Source organism: Epargyreus clarus, unplaced genomic scaffold (genome assembly GCF_041222505.1).
Source record: "Epargyreus clarus isolate Ecla_fem2 unplaced genomic scaffold, WU_Ecla_fem_2.2 ptg000032l, whole genome shotgun sequence".
Lineage (NCBI taxonomy): Eukaryota > Metazoa > Arthropoda > Insecta > Lepidoptera > Hesperiidae > Epargyreus > Epargyreus clarus.
The window spans coordinates 8,920,081-8,945,884 of NW_027332237.1; the positions used below are offsets into that span (position 1 = coordinate 8,920,081).

General features: G+C 36.9%; 1 protein-coding gene across 1 annotated transcript in view; it reads left to right on the forward strand.

Annotated features, from left to right (window-relative positions):
- Positions 1-25,804, forward strand: part of LOC140755199 (cell adhesion molecule Dscam2) — a 208,590-nt gene that overhangs the window by 178,239 nt on the left and 4,547 nt on the right. Inside the window, exons 8-30 of the mRNA XM_073090415.1 lie at positions 892-938; positions 10,689-10,786; positions 11,728-11,819; positions 13,496-13,647; positions 14,140-14,230; positions 14,480-14,882; positions 15,322-15,457; positions 15,845-15,964; positions 16,386-16,562; positions 16,898-17,042; positions 17,607-17,755; positions 18,203-18,374; positions 18,865-19,004; positions 19,533-19,682; positions 19,949-20,039; positions 20,296-20,378; positions 20,783-20,917; positions 21,498-21,650; positions 22,198-22,327; positions 23,057-23,217; positions 23,865-24,044; positions 24,509-24,709; positions 25,141-25,341. Coding sequence (XP_072946516.1) covers positions 892-938; positions 10,689-10,786; positions 11,728-11,819; positions 13,496-13,647; positions 14,140-14,230; positions 14,480-14,882; positions 15,322-15,457; positions 15,845-15,964; positions 16,386-16,562; positions 16,898-17,042; positions 17,607-17,755; positions 18,203-18,374; positions 18,865-19,004; positions 19,533-19,682; positions 19,949-20,039; positions 20,296-20,378; positions 20,783-20,917; positions 21,498-21,650; positions 22,198-22,327; positions 23,057-23,217; positions 23,865-24,044; positions 24,509-24,709; positions 25,141-25,341 — 3,407 coding nt within the window. The remainder of the gene's footprint in view (positions 1-891; positions 939-10,688; positions 10,787-11,727; positions 11,820-13,495; positions 13,648-14,139; positions 14,231-14,479; positions 14,883-15,321; positions 15,458-15,844; positions 15,965-16,385; positions 16,563-16,897; positions 17,043-17,606; positions 17,756-18,202; positions 18,375-18,864; positions 19,005-19,532; positions 19,683-19,948; positions 20,040-20,295; positions 20,379-20,782; positions 20,918-21,497; positions 21,651-22,197; positions 22,328-23,056; positions 23,218-23,864; positions 24,045-24,508; positions 24,710-25,140; positions 25,342-25,804) is intronic.

Below are 25,804 nucleotides of genomic sequence, written 5' to 3' on the forward strand. Positions count from 1 at the left end.
CTCTCATTATATTTGTTTTATTCGAGTGGGTATAAGTACTTGCATATGATTTATAAGAAAACTTGGAAAACGTTTGTTACATAAAAAAAAATGGTTTTTGTTACATTAATTATTAGTGTCATCCATCGATATACTACTAATAAAGACTAATGTCATTGATGTCATCTATAAAAGCCATTTCATTAGAACTATTACTTAATATTTTTAAAACTATACACCATTTTAATGTGTTTTCCTTACGCATTTACTTAAATGTATAGATCGTTTAGATATATAAACTAACTATACCGCGGACCATCGCGAGCTAAGATATAACATCTAATAATAGAACAGTATTAAGTCCAATTCTTTTAACTTCACAAAGATGTCGCTAGTGTATCATAAAGTGGAACGTGGACTGAGTGGGCTTGAATAATTCATTATTCACATCTTCAGTTCTCACATTCGCCGCGACCGCTGGGGCGGTAAGTCCGCATTTGCATAATTCAAGCCGAGACCGACTTCACCTGGCTCGGAGATTGTTGAAGTCACTGCATGCTGCGAATTATATTAAGCCTTATTATAAAATTTTGAAAAACAAAGTGTGTTTTCCATTACAGTAGAATTATTTTTCGGCATTATAGCTTATACAGGGACCGGGTGGAATACATACATATTTGGCGATCATCTTATTTAGACCTGGTAGTGCACCTTCGCGTGATTGCCTTCAGGTAGAGAACCGCACTCTTTAAACTCTTCTTTGCATAAACTTCCCATCAAAACCAGTTTAGTCAGTATCGAATCAAGAGCTGTTATGAATCAATGTTATAAATATATTTTTTGTATTATATTACACAGTATTTTTAAGAGATTATTTATAAACTTATTCAAATTATTAATTGATTGTTCCAGATTGTCTCCAATTGAAACAAGAACTATTGATGAAGCCTCATCAAGTGGTAAGTTATTCCAACCTCCGATTTTTTATACTGGGTTAAGTTATAACTTATAAACTAAATATATATACGAATCATAGTAAGGAAAAGTATACGTCTGAAAGATGTTTAAAAAAGTTGTGGGATGTCTACCAATTCCCACTTGGCCAGCGAGGTGGACTACGGCCTAAGCTCTAACTAACTTCTAAGAGGAGACCCGTGCCACACAGCAGGATAGTAAGGGATTCATTTAGCCATCATCAACCGTTCTGAAATTCATTAAAATCTCCATCAACATGTATTGAAGCAGCTTGCTACGCCTCTCCCAGTTATAGGAAGGACCCGTGCCCAGCAGTGGGACATAAAAAGGGTTGCACCAAACCTAATTAAATATTACTGAATGAATGGAAAATGACCTATTATCACCATTTTCAAACATATTATGGGATACTTAATCTTGCAATTATCACCCCTATGTACTGGTAATAAGGAGTATATTCCGTTGCATAATTATAACGTATTATAGGGTACCGGACATGAGTCAAGAACAAAGGATTTTCCGATAAATAAGCTCTAATGTTACACCGTAGTGTAATCTTACGATTAGATTATTTAAAAGGTAGTAGAACCTTCTTTTATAATATAGGAGTAGCAGACGAGCATGCAGTCCACCTGATGTTAAGTGGCTATTGCCGCCCATGGACATCTGTAATTAACCCCAGATAGGATGAGATATTCCTACCTGAGGTCGGCCACAGATGCGCCGCTATCCCTGAGAAGTAAGCTGGAAGGCCTCGGAAAAGTATGTCTCCCTTACCACTTACCACCCTTCAAACCAGAACACAGCAGCGTTTAACACTGCTGTTATGAGACAGAAATAGGTGTGGCGGTGGTGCCGCTGCAGACGAACTACAAACGTTCTACCACCTTCTAAATACGTTCACCTACGGTGGTGCACCTATTTCTGCCTAATAACAACAATGTTAAGCGCTGCTGTGTTCTAGTTTAAAAATAGACATACTTGTCCGAGACGTTACAGCTTGGTCCTTAGGTGGCGGTGAATCTGTGGCCGACCTCAGATAGAAATCTAATCTTATCGGGCGTTGATTACAGATGTCCATCGACAACAGTAGCCACTTACCATCAGGTGGATCTGCATGCTCATTCGCTACTTCGATATTATACAAAAAAAATCAATTGAGATCTTCTTTTTTTTGAAGTGCGATAAAAAGAAGTGGAACTACACACCAGCTGGACTGCATTATCATTCACATCTTAAATGCGGTGTTAAATCAAAGAAACGGCAAGCATCGCTATCGAGAGAGCAATTTAATTTGTGAGAGTGCTACATTTGTAAGGCTAACGTCGATTCCCGACAGATGGGTTCCCGGGAATAAGGGATCTCTGGGAATTTGTCCCAAACGCATTCCGGGAGTTTAGTCGCAAATTGAATTTCTAAAGCGTTATGGGTTATCCAATCGCTTTGTGAAATGTGTAAAAGGTTTAAAATTTTCTAATTGGTGTAAATAATGAAATGAAATTGTTTGTGATAAGTCTTTTTAAGTGTGATTTTTTGTGTCCTCTGCTATTACGACTGATGTTCAAAAATGAAAAAAATAGCTCATAACATTTCTACACTCATAAGATTACATGTCTCATGAACACATACAAGTGCAAAAACACCCAGACCCAGAAGTGTATTTACACAGATTTCTGAGCAGGGATCGAACCTGAAACCTACTGTTAATCCGGTATAATGATATAGACTGACATATATGAAGCCGTCAGTTTAAGTTGCAGCAGTCTATAACGTTAGAGTCAAGTGGCTTAAGTGCGACTTAATTTGACGTATAACTTCATATAAGCCACTAATCCGTAACAACTGCTTGGAATCGAGAATTCGATCGAATGGATTCGACTCCAGACTCAAACTGCAAGCTATGCCCAGCAGTGGGACTGTGCAGTGTCGAATATTTCATATAAAGACGCTTTCTACACTCACAGTCCCACACTAGGATTCCCTGTGTCGTGACTCAAACAGGCATCACGTATTTTTTTTAAAGTTATGTGCGTATTAGAAATTAATTATAACTTGCTGTAACTGTGAAGGGAAACATTTTGTGGAAACCTACACGACTGAAAGTTCTAATATGTTCTAATAGTTCTCAATGGTGTGTGAAGTAGACGAATACGCTATTTCTGCCTAATAACAGCACTGTTAAGCGCCGCTGTGTTTTGGTTGAAAGGGTGAAGGGTTTGATATGGGAGTCATACTTTTTAGATGTACTTCAACTTAGGGGGAATAACAAACGTCATGTAGTCCACCTGATGGTAAGTGTCTACTGCTGCATGCATCTGTATTCAACCATAGATATAATAGGATTTGTATCTTCACAGATGCATCGCTACCTCTGAGTACTATGTTTAAATGCATCGAAAAAGTATGTCCTTTACCACACCTTTGAAACTAGAGCACAGCAGCGCGTAACACTGCAGTTATTAAGCAGAAATAGGGGTGTCGGTGTCGCCGATATTGAACCACATAGGGTTCTAGCACCTTCAAAGTGTTGCCACCTTCAATATGATACGCAACGGTGTTACAAAACTCGGATCGTAAAGGCCGCTTCACGCGGTGTCAGCGACAGATTATTTATAGCTGTTATTTGTTTATCGCTGTACAGAGGGCGCTCGTGTGAAGAGCCACTCGCGAGAAGTGCCTACATCTGTTCACAATATTTTATACGGATTGAGTATGGGGATGAAAGGAATCGATGCAGATAACTCGTTATAAAAATTAATAATATAAAAAGTGAATAAAGTTGAGTTATAAAAAAATAATCGATAATTAGTTATATTTTTGTAAATAATTCGAGTAGTTACATCGATTAATATCCATGTTGAAATTTAACATTTAATGTCAAATTAATAAATTAAAAAAAGCTTTCTACACTCACAAGTGTAGGGCACTAGGATTCCCTGTATCGTGGGTGATATGGACACACACAGAGACAAATACACAAACACCCAGACCCAGAAACAGAAGTCTAAATTCATCATTTAGAAATCTGTCTGGCCGGGGATCGAACCCGGGACCCTCTGCGCCGCCATGGTGACCGCTTCGTCGTCGCGTCAAATGACCGCGTTCGCGGGTCGTCAAATGACTAAAACATTTGTTTCGTGTTTGTAATATTAACTTATGATAATATTACATAAATCACCGATACTTATCGTTATATTATAGCCAAACCACGCAACATCTTTATCATTTTTTGTCTATATCTTATCCTGATGTACAACTACATTATTGATAACTATATAATTGGAAAGTTTCATTCTAATCCGTGTTGTAATTTTGCCCCAAGATGCGACAAACATCTATCCATCTACATCCTCAGAAACGTTCGCCGTTATAATATTAGTAGGATTATTTGTTTCAAATATTATTTTGTATAACGATCCACACAATATAATATTACGGTAGTAGCAGAGACGTAAAAACCGTTCTACACGTGTCAACGACAGATTGTTTATCGTCCTTATTTACTGCATAGAGAACTCGTGTAGGATGCCCTTAACACACTTTGCTTTTTAAAATTATAAGGCTTTTTTAAATTGCATTAAAAATAAAAAAAAATACTAAAATAGTTTTTAAGTACTATTACAATGTAAATCAAAAAATCAAAATCAAAAATCCTTTATTTAAAGGATTAAAGTAAATACTAACAAAATATGGACTATCTCTAAATTAAATGAAAATATATGGATGAAATAGATTTATATAGAGTTTATTTATGTTTCAAAGGTGTCAGACCCATTTGTAAATCGGCTCAAGGCACTTATTTCTGGGGAAATCTTGGAATCTAACCTTATATCTAATCTAACCTGGAGTAACAAATGCAGATGGACTGCATGCTCATATACTACTTCAATATTTAAAAAGTATACAATTTTATACGACTTTACTTAGGTTACATGAAAAAATAACTACCTATCATTGTAATATTAAAAGAGAAGCAGAAATTCTAGTCGAAAAAAGTCCAAAATGTATAAAATATAGCGCTCAGTTATCCCTGTAACAAGGTTTAAGTGATTGCCGAGGTGTCCATTCGATCGCAAATTGCAATCCGTCCCGCCATAATTATATTGCCGACAGATTGCGCTCGATAAGGTACTTGTTGTATCGCTGGCGAGGTGCGAGTAGCGTTAATTTTTCAATCTTTCTAAAATTGACCTGGATTTACGGATTTCTGGACTTTTTGGACCCGACTGTGGAGGGTAATGTTTTTCGAGCGTATGTATGTCTCGTTCTGCCAAGTAATAACCAATCGTCTACACCAAATTTCAGCTCAATTAATTGAGCTTAACTGGGCTAAAATTGTTGCAACATTTTGTTGCAAGATACTAAATAACAGAGCTAGTAAAATGAAAAACTTGTAATAATGTAATGAGGGTAAAATGGGGAAGGGTTTTTGGAAAATCTAAAACACGCTTTCTATACTCACGGCCCCACATTAGGATTCAATGTGTCGTGGATGCCATGGACACACACGTAGGCCCAATCCAAAACAGAGATCTAAATTCATCATTCAAATATTTGTTTAGCCGGGGATCAAACGCGGAACTCCCGGCGTGTGAGACCGATAAAGTGTCTACTCCGCCACGCGGGTCGTTAATCTTTACTATAAGGATTCCCACTTAAATTTAAAAAAAACAAACAGAATAGAAGACTTTTCAAAATATTTTTCAATAACAATTCCTAGACTAAATTAAGTTTCCCCGTAATTTCTGGAGTTAAAACGAAATAGGCTGATGATTATGCCGCGTCCCCACAGACTGGCGCTCCCGGCGACCCCCGGGAATACAATTACAGCGGACTGATTGCTTGCTGATGACTGACCACCTCATCTCGTGGGGGGTAATATGTCCTAATCACGTCATTAACCTATCATATCTTGTCATCCAAACAAAACTTATAAGCCTAACTTCAGTTAAATTGGTTGAAGTTACTGGTTTGAAATTGGGTTGCAACCTTCGATCAACAATAACAAAACACTATAGTATTATAGTATTATGGTTCTTGTGATAATAATATGAATAGGGAAAGGGTCTAAAAATAGGCCTTTCGTGAAATCTTTCCACTTACATTAAATAAAAAAATACAATAAAAAAACTTTAAAAAATGTTTTTCATTACCAAATCCTTGGCTAAATTAATTCCCCATAATTTCGGTATTACGCCGCGTCCCCACAGACCGGCGCTTCCGGCGACCCCCGGGAATACAATTACAACGGATTGATTGCTTGCTGATGACTGACCACATCATCTCGTGGCGGGTAATATGTCCTAATCAATTTAGGGCTATCACAATTAAATTTAATTTCGTTCGGTTTTAACTCTAAAATAGTTTTCAAAAACACACTTTATTTTCGTGTACTTACTATTCAAAAAGCCTTTCACTTAATACTCTTATCATGGCATACAAAATAATTCGTTCGCCATATTGGATTTAGAATGACGTCACTAAGCTCATGTCTTGTCATCCAAACCAAACATATAAGCCTAATTTCAGTTCAATCGGTTGAGGTTAACTGGTTTGAAATTGGGTTGGAACCTTCGATCCGTTGTTATTGTTGATCGAAGGTTGCAACGCTTAACCCTCGCACACATATACAAATATAAAAAAAAACAAGTTTTATACATTCTTGTGATAATAATAAAAGGGTGGAAAGGGGCTAAAAAATAGGCCTCTCGTCAAATATTTCCACTAACATTAAAAAAAAAACATAAAAAATGTTTTTCAAAACCAATTCCTGTGGGCTAAATTAAGTTTCCCCATATTTTCTGTATTACGCCGCGTCCCCACAGACTGGCGCTCCCGGCTCCCCGGGAATACAATTACAGCGGACTGATTGCTTGCTGATGACTGACCACCTCATCCCGTGGGGGGTAATATGTCCTAATCAATTTAGGGTCATCACAATTATCGTTATAGTAATTTCAGGCAATACCCTGTAAGCCTAGTGTTTACCACCTCCAAATTGTATGCTGAATTTTCCATCTTTTGCAAAATCTTTTATTTTGCAAATTTTAAAAATTTTGTTTTCAGACATGAGAATATTTTTTAAATATAGACCCATGTAGATAGAGAGGGTTGAAACACGCGCAGTATTAGTACATTTGAACAGATATAAAAATAACTTAACCCGGCGAGCATGAGGTGAAAAAAGTTACATTAAGAATGTGGCAGGGTATGACATACCCTAAATGTAAAATAGTATAATAAACTCATTATTAACTTTTATTTAAATTTGTTGATTATATTCTCTTAAGTATCAATTCATTACTGGATTTAAATGAAAGAAAGTTTATAATCATGAAATAATATTTTATTTTTCGTTTTTTTCTTACACTATGTAATTATAGTTAAAAAAATTTAAAGGTTTATTAAAATTAAATTTTCAACTAAAAACATTACTCTTTGGAGTGTAAATTGACTTAAAACATAAAAAAATGAGATACTCTTCTAAGAAGAATTAATAATATATTTTTTAATTAGAAAAATCAATTTAAGCACTATCTTTTAGATCAGCACAATTTTCACATGTAAATTTTGCATGCTCCATACATATGGCCTTACCACAAGCGGTGCAGGAGTGTTTGGTTTTCCTATCCTTCTTGGATGGACAATCCTAGCATCTCACATATCGCCCTGGTACATTTACATGTTTGGGTGAGAGCTCGCCCAGCTGTTTCAGGATTCGCTGGTGAATGTAGCTTGGAATATTTTTTTTTCGTTTTTCTTGTACGAAGTTGTTCGTATATCATTGATAAACCCAAATTACGAATAAATTCTGTTCTCTTTATTCCAATGTCTTTATTCATGCTCGGTTATGATATTTTCTGACCTAACCCTCACATTTGGACGCTGACAATTACCACTTACCACTTTGAACCATCTTTGGATAGATAGAAAGGCCCACGTACATGCCGAGAATCTGATACTCTTGCACTGAGAAGAGACAAGGGTAATTCATCCTCGGGATCGCTTTGTGGTTCATTAGTTACAGCGTCTTCTTGTCTAATGTTAGACCAAACGTCACCGGGGTTATCGCCCTCTTGCTCCGTGCCAGAATTCACCGCGTGTTCACTACAGTGATCAGTTTCTCCTTCCGAACTGGAGTCATCTGAAGAATCAGTTGCAGCCTCCTCTAACATAGCACCATCCAATACATTCTTCTTGTCTTTCACGATCCCTTTCGACCAGAAACTAAAAATAAATTAAAAAAATAAAGTTGCTACTAAAATATAAAATTAAAATGATATAAACTTGTAATGTTAAAATCATAAATAATAACAAAAGTAATAAAAGAACAATAAAAATTAATTACATAAAAAAATACTTCAAAAATGACGTGGGGTATTACATACCCGTGACAGGTTTGGACACTATTTACTCAGCCGATGTCCGGCGCAACACTGCGATCACGCCACTGTCCCCTCCCGCAAACCCTAGCCCGCAGGTACTGAGCGCACGAGTGTGGCCAGACGAATATTTAAAAAAATACATAACTTTTTAAGTATACCCGGGTATGAAATACCCTGGGTCATGCTCGCCGGGTTAATAAGCAACGTTGGGTGGTAAATAATTGGATGGGTGACCACTGGAGGCGTGACGTGTTTGGATCGGAAAGCAACTTATACCTTCGTTTTTGATTGTTATTAGTTTCATCTGTTACCCTGCAGTCCTTAGACTTTATAATTTAATTATTTATTTCAAGTAACAAAGATTGATTTTTGAATTACAATTAAAATTTTAAGTTACATTAAAATTTTATATGTAGAAAACTGCAATGAGAAAAAAATCTACAGTCTACTCTATTGCTTATCATCTTCAGGATGCTGTTGGTACTATCCCGGACACGGTACATCAGGGAGCTGCATCTTTTTCTCATTATGGTGTAGGAACAGTTTACATGAGCTTCTGCAAACATCCCTGATGCACTACAGTACCTGAAACCATTATTATATTGAACTCTAAGAGCATTGTAAGTTTTTTGGATGTAATGTATAAGAGGCGCTATGGGACTATGGCACTTTGTCATCTGATACAGGCTGTTGCCTATCTAGTAATATCCTCCACAAATGCATTGGAAATGTTTGATGGAGTAGGTCCTAGAACTAGGGAAAAATCTGGACTTTTCACACCCACAAAAACGTAATGCATCACGCTAAAATGAGTTAAGCGGCACCTATAACCTATACCTTTCAAAGATATATGACAATATTCAAAGTAACGATCAATTTCATTGGCCTCAAGTGTACGTGATACTAATTGGCGGCAAATGTGTCTTGGGCTAGCTGATTGAGGCCATCCGTGCATTCACCGCTCAGTTCAAGCGTGAAGCCTCCCAAATAGAACGTTCCTCAATACTGCTTTTAACTTGCAATGTTTGTATGTGATGTTCCGCACATTCAATTTGTTCAATTTGAACGATTGACCTGCAGTTTTGCATACAAATGTCCTAGATTATATCCCTCTGCATATTACTATTGTCAGACTCTTCTGACAATAGCAAACGTTGTGTTGCTATATATGTAAATAATAAAAAAATAAGGGTGAACAATCCTTATCACTTAGGGATATGAAAATTAATTGTAGTAGTAAATTTGGTGAAAATCGGTAAAGCCGTTTCGGAAAAGCACGGTAACTAACATTGTGACATGAGAATTTTATATATATAAGATAATACTTATTTTAAAAATATACAATAACAATATGACAGGCAATTTCTGAATTCATCACAAACCCATTCAAAATAAATATCTAATATATAATTCCATACATTTAATTTCAATCAATTTTTGGGAGTACCAAGCAAGATTCGCACGGATTGTGTAAATAATCATTTTGGAAATACCAATTAGTAAACCCAATAAACCTGAGCTTAATTAAAGTCTAATCCGAAATTATCGCTCCACTTGTCAAACGCTTAATTCAGCTGATGAACTAGTAATTACGTTATTAGAGACGTGAGATCACTAGCACTCGATATTAGACTGAATTTAGAGGTCCTGGGCTTGAATGCCACACACAAGCAGTTGATTTATCGAAATTTGTTGCGTGCTAAATATTGTGTTCTAGTTCTACCTTTTAGCAGCGATCCTTGGTTATCGTTATACAACTTTGATCTATTTCGAGTTAATGACGACCCGCGTGGCGGAGCGGTCACCATGCCGGTCTGACGCGCGGACAGTCCCGGGTTCGGCCCCGGCCAGACAGATTTCTAATTGATGAATTTAGATTTCTGTTTCTGGGTCTGGGTGTTTGTGTATTTGTCTATGTATGTGTCCATGGCACCCACGACACAGGGAATCCTAGTGTGGGGCTATGAGTGTAGAAAGAGTTTATAGTTTATAATTTTAAATGTTAGTCTAGTGGTGAATCATAGCCTTTCATTCGAAGGGTCCGAGGTTCGAAATCCCGGCACCCATCTCTAATTATTTAAATTTATATGAGTATTATAAATTAACGGGGAAAGAAAACATCTTGGAGATACAAGTCAACCTGACAAGAAATCTTAAAAAAATAAGTTTTCAAGGTATGAGAAATCTACCAATTAATACTTGGCCAGCGTGGTGGATTACAGCCCAATCCTTCTCATTCGTAGAGGAGACCTGTGCCTAGCAGTGGGAGAGTAAAGGCTTGATGATGATAACGTGAATTTGATATAAAACATAAGAATTATTCATTTTAATATTTTAATGTTGTTTCAGGTTTAGACAGAAGAAAAGTGCTCAAGAGAAGTCTATCAGAGAACCACGTGATGATCACACAGCATTTTACAGAGAGAACAGTGACACCTGGTGGCGATGTAAGTAAACTTAATTTATACTAGGCGGATTGTTAAATATAAAATTGTAGTAGTTCGAGGCTAAAAAGGGGTAGAGTGATAAAAAGCGTGTAAATAGCTACCATTCTATCTTTATATATATATATATATATATATATATATATATATATATATATATATATATATATTTCTTGTGTGCGTGTGTATGTCATGTAAGTCGACTTGAGAATGGTTTTGATTCACAATTTAGTCCGTGGGAAAAGGTTTTTTAATTAATTCGAAATTCGTAAGTAGTTATAGAATCGGAAACTATGTATTTGATCAAGTGATGATCTTTAGCAAAGTTGTTGTCCAAGAGCCCACGAGGGTTTGGGAGTTGGTAAGACCAATTTTCGACAGATGGCACCACTGCCATTCCAATGCAGGTACAAATATTTCCGTTTTATGTATGTCATATTATTTCTTTAAAATGCGGGCGAAGCCGCGGGCACCACTAGTATGATTATAAATATAATTATTTATAATCATACTAGTGAATACACTACTAGTATATACTATATATATACTATAGTATAGTATATACTAGTGAATAGTAATACATGATTATAAATATAATTATTTATAATCATACTAGTAGTGATTATATCGGGAGGATTATGTTTTTGAACTCTACTGTTTTGACAAATTGCAACATAATAGACATCGTTAGATTCGTCTTAGTATGGCAATTTATATACAATACTTAAAGAAATACATACAGTCGGAAATAATACAGGAGGTATCAAAGTCCTAATCAAAGTAGGTAAAAAAAAAACAAAATTACATCTTTATTTCACTTTTTGGTGATGCGAATTCTACTTGTTGCTATTGTTCCGAGACTTTTTGGTAACTATGTGACTTGTAGAGTTTAGGACTTGATTTGATTTAGATATAATCTAATTTTATCTGATGTGATCTTCCAGATTAGCATGCAGTGTTCAGCGACTGGTGACAGACCGCCTCAGTTTATATGGGAACGCGATGGTGTTGTAGTATCCAGTAACACTGACCCCAGGTAAGATGTTCAAACAATATTGGTTCAGTCAACTAATTCCCATTGGAGCCTTTTTGCTCTCGTCCTCAACTCATTATTATCCCACTGTTGGGCATGAGTCTCCTCTCAAAGTTAGGTTCAGACCAGAGTTCACCTCACTGGTCAAGTGCGAATTAGTGAACACACCCTTGAGAACTGATTTTTAGACTCATGCATGCCGATTTTGTATCTGCCGTGCCTCTGCCAAGTCGAGCCAAAAAAGCGGCACGGCCATATCGATTTTTTCCTTCACTGTTTAAGCAAATAATAATGAATTTCTAATACGCTCACAACATTGAAAAATCAGAGTTGCCTGGGGTTGGATCCTGGGACCCCCTGAACGGGAGGCTAAATTTGTTAACTAACAATCCCTGCTACATTTTTCCTCTCACTCACGTCCGCATGCGTCTCATTCATAGATATGTAGATACTTCTCCTATTGAATGTATGACAATATTCAAACTACGATCAATTTCATTGGACTGAAGTGTACATTGGTGATGCTAATTGGCGGTAAATGTGTCTTGGACTGGATGATTGATGCCATCAGGGAGACACTCACACCTATTTCTGTCTAATCTGGCCTCTCGATCGAGGGGTCCGAGATTCAAATCCCAGGCACGCACCTCTAATTTTTCAAAGTTATGTGCGTATTAGAAGACATCGTGAGGAAAAATCAAATGTATCAAAAAATGTATCAAATCACAAAGGTATGCAAAAAATCAAAGGTATGTGAAGTCTACCAATACGCACTTGGCCAGCGCGGTAGACTATGGCCCAAACCTTCTCATTCTGAGAGGAGACCCGTGCTCAGCAGTGGGACAGTAATGGGTTGATGATGATGATGTGTCTTGGCCTGACTGATTAAAGCCATCAGGGAGACACTCACACCTATTTCTGTATAATATTAGCACCGTTAAGAGTTGACAAAAATGAATATTTATTACAAATGTTTTAGAGCATACTTAATTGACAAAGCATCCCAGTTTTACTCTTTGGTTTGTATTCTCTATGTTTTGTATTCCAATCAATACTTGACATGTTTTCGCAGGAACAATTGCTTGTTCCAATTAATAATTCAACATTTCCCTTTATCCCTAAGAAGGGTATAGCATTTGAAAATAAGTATTTATTAAAAAGAAGAAACTGATTGAGCACTTACTATGTAATTTAAAAATACAAAACAAAAAACATAAAACAAAAAAACGTGATGCAGGATTCAATATACCCGTCTGTCACACAAGTTCTAGGCTCTATCCCCAACCAGGTTTGCGTATTAGCAGGCCGGCATCAACCCAATTCCTAATCTCTACTCCTAAGTCTTACTCCTAATAGATACTGATCATTATACCAACTTACATTAACGAAATTTGAAGGTCCTAGAACCCCCTCTGGTTCGACTCTATTTCTGTCTAATAACAGAAGTGTGTTATGGTTTGGAGGGCGTGCCAGCTAAGTCTTCAGTGGTAGCTGCACATCTGTGGCCGACCTCAGGTAGTAGGTAATTTCTAATCCTATTTGGGATTGATTACAGGTGTCTATTGGCGGCAGTAGCCACTTACCATCAGGTGGACTGACTCGTCTGCTACTCCTATATTATAAAAAAATGTATTCTCTTTTAAGTTCAAATGTTTGCATCAGAAACGGTTATTACACAGGTACGCGTTAGGCCAGGTGATGACGTCAGACAACTCGGTGGTAACTCAGCTGAACATCACCAGAGTGAGGGTGGAGGATGGTGGGATGTACTCCTGCACGGCCAAGGAAGGTGACCACGCCGCCACCTACGAGAACAGGTTGGATGTTTATGGTAAGGTCGCATAAGATTCAGATCTGGTAGTAGTGTAAGAGAAAATATTGCAATAAATTGTGAAACTTCTATATATTTCTACGAAAAAAGTACTATTCATCCATACTTGATCCATCCATATTTGACAAGTATGGATGGATAAATACTTTATTTCGTCAATTCCCTGGTCACTGCCCATGATTGATACATGTCAATACAATGTTTACAAAAGAATGCTTAGTTGGTCACAAACGCTACCTCTAAAGGTTTATTTGGAATGTTTATCTTAACACATCTGCAACCAACATTATTATGAATGCAGCTAGCCAGATGCGTTGCTACGTCTGAATACACGTATTTTGTGGGAGTCTTGTAGACGTTAAGGCTAAAAAATTATGATTTATTATTTAACCTATAGACTACAATATTACGCCTGTTGACCTTATTTTATTTATATGGAAGGACCGCAACTAGGTACTTTTTTTTGCTATATTAAACTTTAATAATTTTTAGGTCCCCCATACATAAGGTCACTACCACCAATCAAGGTCCAAAGTGGAGAATCAGTCAATCTCAGATGCCCTTTTTATGGATATCCTATCAGGTAAACATTAGTTTAAAACAACACTATGAATATTGTACATAATTAATAATATAATTCGAGTCGAAAGTTTTTCTGTAACAGACTATGGTTTATTATACAGCTGAGGTTGCAAAAAAGAATAAACATTCAACCTCAATAAGCGAATAAAAATATTAACATCAAAGTTCTTTGAGATTAGCACAAAGTCAAATACTTCGAATCAAAACAAATATACTTTCAAAAGTAATTACTCCTTAATGCAAATTCCAGCAAAATCGACTGGGAGTTCAAAGGGAAGCCGATAAACTCAAATAGCCTCTTCCCATCACGGTATAAACGAAGCCATCAAGCCCATGTCACTCGGCAAGCTCATCAAAAACGGAAGACTAGACGAAGTGTCGTCAATATCCATGGAGTACTGACCATTCCAGAAGTATCTAAGGAGGAAAACGGGGCTGTCTACACCTGCATAGTCACCAGTCCCTCAGGAGAAATGGCAAGACGAGCCTTCGAGATACAAGTCATCGAAGCACCGATCCTAGAAGATTTGCTTCTCGGAAACAATTTGCAAGAAGGTCAAATAGTCAACATCTATTGCAATGTGAGGAGTGGAGATATGCCCATACATTTCGAATGGCTGAAAGACGGGAAGAGGATACCGAGCTCGTTGAAGGTAAGTTCTTTTTGCAAATAACGAATAAGAATTTGTTTATATTTAAAAGAAAAGAGCTACAAGCAAAAGTCATAGAACAGTAATAGTAGAAAAAGTTGGAAATTGATTTCTTTTCGACCTCCTTTGTAGTACAGTAAACAGATGTGCACAGATAATAACAAAATATTATATTTTGTTACAATGTGTGTTAATACAATAGGATTTCAAAATATATATTTTTTTATATTATGTACATTTTTTTTAATTTAACAGTTAAAAATCAAAATATCTTTAGCTTATTTTAAGATAAGTTGCAGGAAAAAAACAGATCTGTAATAAATTGGATATGTGAGGTAATTTGCAACTATTCGCGCCAATAAATTCCAAACTACCCTAGTTACGGTCATAAATCTCCAAAATGGCTTCTCGCGATCCAATCAATGTTTCAAGACACTTTCAGGTGGTGGAGCGCAGTTCGGAACTGTTCAGCGCATTAGTCATTAAGCGAGTGTCGCTAGAGCACTGCGGCACGTACACTTGTGTCGCGTCTAATCACGTCGCGAAGGTGAATAAGTCTACGGAACTTTATATCAAAGGTAAGTTTAGGTTAGGTTATGTTAGATTTTGTAAATATTTTATATATGAGGTTGAAGCAAAAATCAGTGCAATAAAGATTTTTTAACAATTCTTCATCTAAATTGATCATTATCATTATTAAAATATGACAAATGTGAAAGTGACAAATATTACTACTCCCACAAGGATACGCAAATAACCACAGACCTGTCAAATAACAGTCAGACCAAAAAAAATGTTGCATAATTTTCATGTCTTCTTCGCAACAATGACTCCAGTCGATTCATATCCAGCATGATATACTACAAGATTCATAAATGAACAAACTAAACATAAAGATATATGGTTTCGATTACCCACGGCATTTATTCCAGTGTTCATACTATATATTTCTTTTATCTCCACAGTTGCACCAAAATGGCAAGAGGAACCTTCTAATTCCTCCCTGCTCCTCGGCAGAAGAGGAACAGTCTCTTGCAGCGCAAGTGGATATCCTCAGCCACAAGTACATTGGATGAAGAAAGACGGTAGTGTATAATCCCTAGTTTCTTCCTTGGAGAATATTATTTGTGTAACTTTGCTTATAAACTGGCATGTGCTCTGTTTTCTAAATCCACTAATGACGGGTGTAACCAAAACTCAATTAAATTATATATTATATACATGTGTTACTAAAACTCAATAGAACATCTACATGTTAGTGAAAGACAATATCAGTTAAAAGACGCTAAAATTACCTTACCTCACCTTACGTTTTTGCACCACAACGTAAGATAGAAACGAAGAAAGCCCATAATGTGCTCTAGTTACAAATAGTTAACCTATGTAGCTGACTCATTCCACGCGAAATATGTCTAATACTTAATAATTGCTATTAATCTTTAATCTTTGTATATTTTTTTTTCTCTTTTTAACTAATGCATATTAAGGAATATTTATGATCTACAGCAATTCTCGGAACCTGGCAACCAGTCCTGGAACTCGCTGGTGGTGGAATCCTCAGTCTTCCAAACGGCACCCTCGTCATTGAGGAGGTGTCGCTGACCGACGAAGGCCTTTACTCGTGCAATGTGGAGAACGGTGTTGGCACGCCACTTAGCAAGACTGTCTGGATGAGTGTTAATAGTGAGTATTTCATGATTATTGTGATTTATATACATCATTATTTTGTTCCACTCTAAATCATTAAAGTCTTCAACTTATGCTGAAGGAAATTTTAGAACATAGTTCACCTCACTTTAAGTTATGTCAAGTTAAGTTAAGTTATGTAAGTTAAGTTATGTAAGTTATGTAAGTTAGGTCAAGTTTATGTTGGTCCAAACCATAAAATTACTATCACCTAATTTAATTGCATTCGTAGTACCGAGGACTATTAAATTCTCAAATTCAATGGACAAAGAAATAAGCATAAAATTAGAACAATTATGAATGTTTTGATAATACAAGGTTCATCATTCCAGAGCCAGTACATTTTGAAACTTCATCACAAAATGTGACGTCACGACTTGGTCATCCTGTAAGCCTCGAGTGCCGAGCGCTAGGAGACGAGCCCATTAGAATCGTTTGGACCCATGATGGAAACATTGTAGACTTTCAATTACATAGGTATGACTTGATAATATTTGACTATTTGATCCTTTACAGCGGTCGGCAACTGTTTTTAATAACACACAGAATAACGGGTCACAAGGAGAGGTTTAGTACATTTTTTTGAAGTCGGTAGTCGTATTGGATACGCTGTTTACATCGTTATCCAACGAAATATATTGAGCACCGACTTCAGAACTATGTACTAAACCAACATTTAATTGAATTATTTTTACTTTGTAGTGACATAGAAGTTGGTTGTATCTTTTGTAAAAAAAATTTTAGACGATAAAATGTACTTAATATTAGTTCTATCTTCGTTGAATTAAATAATAAAATTGCTTGCATGGTTGAACGACGCTATCGTCATGGCACTTTCTGCCATAAAGAGAAGTAAAACTTCTATTTTCTGATTTGAACAGATCTTAAAAAGGATAGGTAATGATGCAAACCAACGCATTTATGATCGACTTCAGTTATTACTTGTCTTACAACTGTCAGTAATTTATAGTTGATGACGATTTTATTTCCGCAATTTCGAAATACTACTGTTACCAAACAAATAATATTTTCTGCTTTCAGAGCGAAACTTTCAGAATCCAAGACACCGGTGGGGTTGATCAGTACAGTCAGCCTGCAATACTCGGAAACTGCTGATGCTGGCTTGTACCAGTGTCGCGCCAGTAACCCTTATGGCGCCTCTAGTTTTACCATCTACCTGACTATATTAGGTAAAGTATGTAACGAAAGAAACAATGAATTATAACAACTCCAAATGGATCAATTTAGGCATAAGATATGAAATTAAAAGTATGTAGATTCATAGCAACAATTTAAAAAAGACTATCATAATCAGTAAAGAACTAAACGATTTTATTAATACAAAACATGGGACGAATCAAAATTTCTAGAAAATCATTTCATAGAATATCAGGTGTAAATTGATATTCCGAAATCTTCATATATGAACAATGAACATCCTAAATGCCTATTTTTTTGAATTAGTGAGAGTCTCACATGAACCAAACGCTTTCTGGAGTTTTAGTGAGATAGCTAAGATTTTTTTGTGCATATTTATTTTTTTCCAAAATGTTCAATTTTTCGTAACCGAAAAATTGAACATTTTGATCCTAATCAAAAAACTTCTTAATCACATTATTAAACCACTTCTGTTTCAGAACCGCCAACGCCTCCATCAGAGCTCCGGATAGAAGCAGTCCGCTCCCGCTCCGCGCTGGTCTCCTGGCACGAGACCTCCAGGACCCACGCCCGGCACTTCTCAGTGCAATACGCCCCGGCTTTGTACGCTGATGCTGGCTGGGATCACTCTGTCAACATCAATGTGACTAGGTAATTTTAAAATAAAGTTTCTAAATTATATAAATATAGTTTCTAAATTAAAATTCCTTATGCCACGGTCTGTATTAACTATTTACTAATGTATGCAAAGTTTTATGACCCGTAAATGATGGTAAGCTATCTACACTAAGAAAATATGAGCTAATAGAAAGCACTAGAAAATTTTAAAACATTTCATCCATACAACATTTTGTAAGAAACAAGGTCTGAAAATAGGAACAAGACATTCAAAATATGACAATAAAAGTTTTATACACAGCTTTTTAAAACACAAATATAGCGCAAATTTTCGTGATATGAAGCTAATGCTTGCCTTTATAACTTAATTTACATCCTAACGATATTCCACTATTTATCTGATCCGAAAAACCTCTTTATATGAGTCACTCCAAAATGATTATTATAAAAACTAATTTCGAACGAGAAAGAACCTCCCTCAGAGCAAAAACAAGTCCTTTATTACTTACCTAAACCTTTGCAGGAAGGACACAGATATCCGTCAGTCAGTCGAGCTGCAGAACCTCCACCCAGCGACAGCATATGCTGTTCGAGTGGCCACCGGCAACCAGGTGGGCGTCAGCCGCTACACTGCCCCCGTACACTTCACTACACATGAAGAAGGTGAGACATTAAGAAAGCAATGAACAGATTTATTTTTCAGTTATATTAATGTCACCCACCACAAGATTTCTTCATCAACAAGAATTAACTGACGGAGAATGCCACTAGGCATTAAATTCGCCCTTTGTAACCATCAGGTTTACAGTAAAGTTTATACAAATGAATAAATAAATAAATTATTCTGTCATATTATTATGATGATGGTAATGAAAGCAATAATGACATGACTTCCGTTCACAATACCTAGTGCCATCAAAATCATATTTGATAATTGACAAGAGTAATTCATATGTAATTGCCAATATTATCGGATTACGAGTATAAGAAAAAAGTCTTTAAAAATTTCTAACAAAATTTGTCACCGAACCAAGATCAAGGTTATTACTTGCCGGATTTTTGTTTAGGAAAATCATGATCTCATGAGATTCGTATTCATCCGTGAAAATTTTAAGGAATTTCCAAAGATCTTCTATGAACTGCAAAAGTTTGATTAAAGTTTTAATTGTCTTTTTCATCTGTTATTTCCAGCCCCGTCATCCCCTCCAATCAACATACAAGTGGAACAAACGGAGAACCCGGGGGAGCTCTTTGTGTCCTGGTTGCCTCCGCCGAAGGAGACCCACAACGGAGTCATCACTGGTTACCACATTAAGGCCGTTCCACAAAACTCTGGAGCAGGTATGATGATTTCATTATCATTGTCATCATGTTATCATGTCTAATTGACATACGCCGCAAAACGTAAGGAATAGAATTACTTTATGTATAAATCAGGTAGCAAACGAGGAGCACAGTCCACCTAACGTCTAAATAAATGCCTGAAAGATTTAACAGGTTTAGCCACTAGTGGTCACCTATTCAACTACCAACTGCGAATACGTTGCTTCACTTTGTAGATCGATCAAGATATACACAAGAAAGTATACTAATGAAATTCTTTACAGTTTCAGAGGACACTGACACACGGACGCTCAAAGTGTCCCAGCAATCAGGAAAGCAGGAAACAGCAATAAGTGGACTACTCAAAAATACCAGGTAACAGTTACATTTGTATTTTGTTTCTCATACATGCAGAACTATATGTATATACCCCTAGAGTATAATGCCCCTCAAGAATGTCATTGCTAGCTCTAAATAAAAGTTTAAACGCATGATGGATACAAATAATTCTCCCATCCCACACCCTTCAAACCAGAAGACAGCAGCGTTACAACGGTTTTTAATAGAATGACAGCACGTTAACGACTTGAAAGACAGAGTATTTACTTAAAATATTTGGAAATCGTTTCAGATACGCCGTATCGCTGTCAGCCTTTAACAGCGCGGGATCGGGACCTTTCTCCTTGCCAGTTTATCAAGATACTATGGAAGGAGGTAAGTTTCCCCACATTGTCCCCCAAAGTACCCCTCATCTTCGTGGTTCCCCACAATCTATTAAGTAATTGCTTCTTTTTTCTAATCCGGCTAGCTAGCTCCTTCATTTCCGTCACTAATTCCAAACCCATTTAGCTAATATCCTAGTCTGGCTTTTTAAGACACGGGTCTCCCCTAACAACTAGTTAAGACTTTGAACGTACCACGTTCTTCGAAAGTAGATTGGTGAAGTTACGTTAGGAGGGTATGAGTTATCTATAATAACCAAACATATACTAAAACATATAACGTTAATAGTCGTGAATCAGACACGGTTTTTGACTTCTACAGGAGTATACAAACATATGGGTCGAAAGGGAGATGTTATGTATAAGAAAAATATATAAAAATGTTGTAATCTTCAGCCCCAGAACAAGCACCATCTTCAGTGGAATGCACCGCGGTATCGTCAACATCGTTACGGGTTGGGTGGCAACCCATCACGCTGCCAGGACAAGGCAGCTCGCTTATTGGATACACCATACTCTTCGCCACTGAAGGTTGGTTTGGTTCAGCTAAATTATTAGGGTGTTCGAAAACAAATACCGCTATATATTTTGTATTTATGGGAGAAGAGAGATTATGCGTGGAACACAGGAGACCTTTTCTACGTTGATCCAAACTGGATTGGTGGAAAAAATATGGGTAAACAAGTGTTGATCATTTTGGAATCGCTCATATAATCTCCGACAAATGTCGGAACTACCAGCCATTGATAATAACTAAGTAATAATATACCCTCACACTTCCATGTATGCATGTGAAACAAGTGCATGCATATATGTGTGTATATAAATCTTTTTGATGAAGTTGTCGTCGTCAACACATCACTGTCTCACTGCTGGGCACATGGGTCTAAGAGTCAATTGACCAAATGCGTATTGGTAGACTTCACATACATTTGAGAATTTTTTAAAACCCCCCAGATACGCAGATTTCCTCACGATGTTTATCTTCACCGTTATAGCAAGTCATAATAATTTTGGAAATACATTTGAAAATTCAGAAGATTTGAACGTCACGTTTCAACCACTAGGTTATCAATTCGATGAGAACTAATCATCAATTTAATCCTTACAGATAGCGCGTGGCAAAACCAAACCTCACTGCACACAGAGTTATACCTGCAGAGCTTGATGAAGTATACTAATTATACAGTTAAAGTGGCTGGCTTCTCCAGTTTTGGCGCCGGACCGTACTCTTACCCAATTATCTGCGCTACGCTACAGGATGGTAGGACGTTATAAGTTATTAATTCAATTATTTCATAGTCTGGCCGCTGAGAGAACGCTGACAGGTCGTGTCTCATTGAATTTAGAATGAAACTAGAATCGATATGTATTTTACTACACCCATCTCTAGTAATTTCCAACTAACACTCTTTAACAGCTTTCTGGTATGCATTTTCTCAAGAGGGCAGATTATAGTTTTTTCTACGGTCTGAGTAGGTATGTAGGGTTTAAACTAGACTGATTACATTTTTTATAGTAATAGTTTCAAATTTAGTTACAATTCATTAATTATTATTATTTTATAATTAAAGTTAAAAGGTTTAAATACTTACAACTTTATACTAAAATTCTTCTTGTCATTATACGTAATCGCTATATCACTGTTTTATATTTGAAAATTTGAGTTAATTCCATAAGTTATATTGATTACCTACATACTACCATTTATATAAAAAATCTAAACAAATACTTAGTTCCAATTTATTTCTAAGCTTGGTTCTTGATTTGTCTTGGTATTTTTTCGTACTAAAACAGTCAATTGGATACAGTTCCAGACCCACCAGCCGACATCAAGGTATTGGTTCTTTCACCAACCTCACTACTCGTCAGCTGGAAGAGGCCAGAACGACCCAACGGAGAGCTGATATATTACACTGTTTACGTCAAGCCGACATCCGGGTAAGTTGACCGGATAATTAAAGTAATTTGAAGTTTGTCACGTAAACCCGGATAAGTCAACTAACGTGCGGATAATGATTGATGTCATTTGTAATCCTTATTTCTTTATGTATAAAATAATTTAAAAAATAATTTCAGTCACAATATACGCATAAAAATCGTTCAGTCCCTTAAAATCCGGGTATCGTAAAGTTATCTAAAAAGCACTTAACTCAATGCACATGGATAAATACCCGGGTAAGAAGTTTCCGGATAATGAATGATGTCATTCGTAATACGGGTAAAAATCGGATTGGATAATAGACGGATCCGGATAACGGATGACGTCATTCGTAGACCTTCACTTTCAGCTATAAATGATTGTTATAATTGTTTATAATATCTGTAATATAATTTCCAAAATTTCCAACAGTTCTTAGAACGATAGTGAGCTTCAAAGTTGTCTTCTGTCATCTTCAAATTAACGAGTCCAATGAGTTCAAATCGTCAGTAAACATAGTACAATCACCACAGCACTGGTCCGCCACAGAGGCACCGGGAAGAGGCCAGCCGGACCAGCGCGGAGAATGGACCTAACCTCGGGCCGGACCTACGAGTGCTGGGTCGCGGCCAGCACCGCGGCTGGGGAGCTTAGATCGATACTGAGCTTCAATGTTTTTTCTTCTATCATCTTCAAATTAAGAACATCTAATAAGTTTCAAATCGGTAAACATAGTCCAATTACCACAGCACTGGTCCGCCACAGACGCACCGGGTAGAGGCCGGCCGCACCAGCGCGGAGGTGAAGGAGCTCACGCCGGGCCGCACCTACGAGTGCTGGGTGACGGCCAGCACCGCGGCGGGGGAGGGCGCCTCCAGCCGCAGGGTGTCGCATACACCCACGCAACGAGGTAAGGATTCAAATTGTTTATTTCAAAGTAGGGCCACATACAACACTTTTTGAAAGAAACAAATTACATTACATTAAATTGGATTTATATTCAGTTATAATTAATTATATTTTATAACATTGAATTAGTTCTTTCTATAACACCTATAGAAAGAATTGTGTGTACTGCTGTTGTCGTGAAAATAAAAAAAGTAAATTGATTATTTATATACCATTGAAGTAGGAAACGAGTATGCAGTCCACCTAGTGAATGGCTAATGTCGCCCGTGGACATAATTATGCAATCATCCCCAGAGAGAATTCGATATCTACAGGTCGGACACAGATGTTTTTCTATCCTTGAGGACTAAGTTGGAATGCCGCAGAAAAGTCTCCCTTACCATACCCTTCAAACTAAAACACAGCAGCGCTTAATACTGAAGCTATTAGGCAGAAATAGGTGTGGAGGATTAGCCGCCAGAGCCGAACGACAGAAACTTCTACTACCTTCAGTAGTGTTGCTTAAGCCCGATTTACACTCATGTTTACCATGCAGTAATGATCTAGCTAGATTACAGTTTTGGTTTAAAACAATATTCGTAAATACTTATTTTTAACCGACTCTAAAAGAATGAGGTTCTCAATTCAACAGTTGTTTTTATTATCTAGTGGTAGCCGGAGTAGCATCTCTGGGAGGGACAGTATCAGTGGGCGTGGGCAGCTCGTTGCTGCTGGTGTGCCAGTGCGTGGGCGCCCCACCACCGCGCACGGTGTGGTACCACAAGCACAACATCATCACGCACCACCCGCGCTTTACCAGGAACCACGACGACAGTTTGCTCATCAACAGTGAGTATACGAAGCATACTTCGTAGCATACTTCTTTAGCAAAGGTAAATCTCCCGCCGAGCTAGGTAATAATACCCCGGAAGCGGCCGTGCTCCATCAATCTCAGTTAAAAGCCTATATGTATGTTGACAAAATTTCGATAGCGTGATTCAGAAAGCGCCATCTCTTAATGAGCGACGGAATGTTGCCACAAAATAATTCAGAAGCGCCAAAGCTTAATAAAATAAAATAAACGTTGCTGGAAATCGCCACACTAGCGTCTTACGGAGGACAGTTTCCGTGGGCAATCTTAATTAGCCAAACACCATACTTCATATTTGAATATCTCTCTCTTTCTTTCACTCTAGAGATCTTGATGGTATCGTAAGCATATATACAAGCATCTAAGGTCATTATCAAAATGTATTACTTTAAGGTGCTATTTTACCACTTAAGTGACACAATTTATTTTTTATACCTTTCAGATATAGACCAATCCCTCAGTGGAAACTACACCTGTCTTGCTAAGAATCTGTACGGATCCGATCAGGTTGAATATACTGTGATAGTTCTACCACTACCTGAAGCTCCCATACTGCGGGCAACTCCGTACAAAGACTCTATATTGGTGGAATGGGAACAGCCTTATTACTCCATCAGTAATAGGAGTTCTAGTCAGAAGATTAGTGAGTATCCCTTGTTTTTATGATAAAAAGAAAATTATAATAAGTCATGACTCTTTAATGTAAATAAATAATTTTATTTCATGTCAATCAATTATAGCTACAGTGAACAAAATTTGTACTATAATTTGCTGGGCACATGAGAGCGCATGTGGTCGATATAAAATTATATTAAAAATTAGCACTATAATCTATAAAGCGCCATCTATATTGTTGTCTTACATTATATATGGTATTTGACCTCTGTAGTTATAGATGGCGCTGTAACCAATGGAAATCCTTAAAATCTGTTTCAGAAATATCTTTAATTTTTTTGGCTTGACTTGGCGGGGGTAATGCCGTGTCCCCAGAACAATTAAAAAAATATAATTTTATTTAATGCACTTAGTTAATGAAGTAATTTATGAATTTTATGATACAAAATATATTTTTAGGTTATAGCCTAACATGGAAGGAAGCAAGTGGACCCTGGCAGGAAGCCTGGTCCGCGAACAAGTTGCCCAACTTGTCGGGTGTTCAGAAACACGTTCTTACTGGACTGAAGTGTGGGACAAAGTACTCTCTAAGGATAACTGCGACAAACAAGGTTGGGACGTCCCAACCTGCGTACTTGGACGTCAGTACTTTGGGTGGAAGTGAGTTTATCTTTTATGTATTAGAAGTAGGAGTGTAAGGATGTCTACCTGATTTTTAAATTCGTAACTCATGAAAAACTGTAACAAAATCTATTTATACTGAGATTTTAACTTGGAAACCAATCATAAACGCGTGGGATAGTTGTCATTTTTGGATTAAAATGTAACGATGTTTTTTTTTCTCAACCGTTCAAATCTCTACACGACACAACAACATTATATCATTGTCATAACCAGATACCTTTATATCTGGTTATAAGATTAACGACGAGTGTTAGCGAATTATCCCTTTCAATTTGGATTTAACAATATTCTGATTTCTCCCGTATCAAAGTTTTTTCGCAATGTCTTTTCAATAGTCAAAACCCAGCCACAACTTTTCATATTAGTCTGATAAATGACAGCAAGTTTTGAAAACACATTCATACTAATAAACCGAAATCTTAGTCATAACAAACATAAA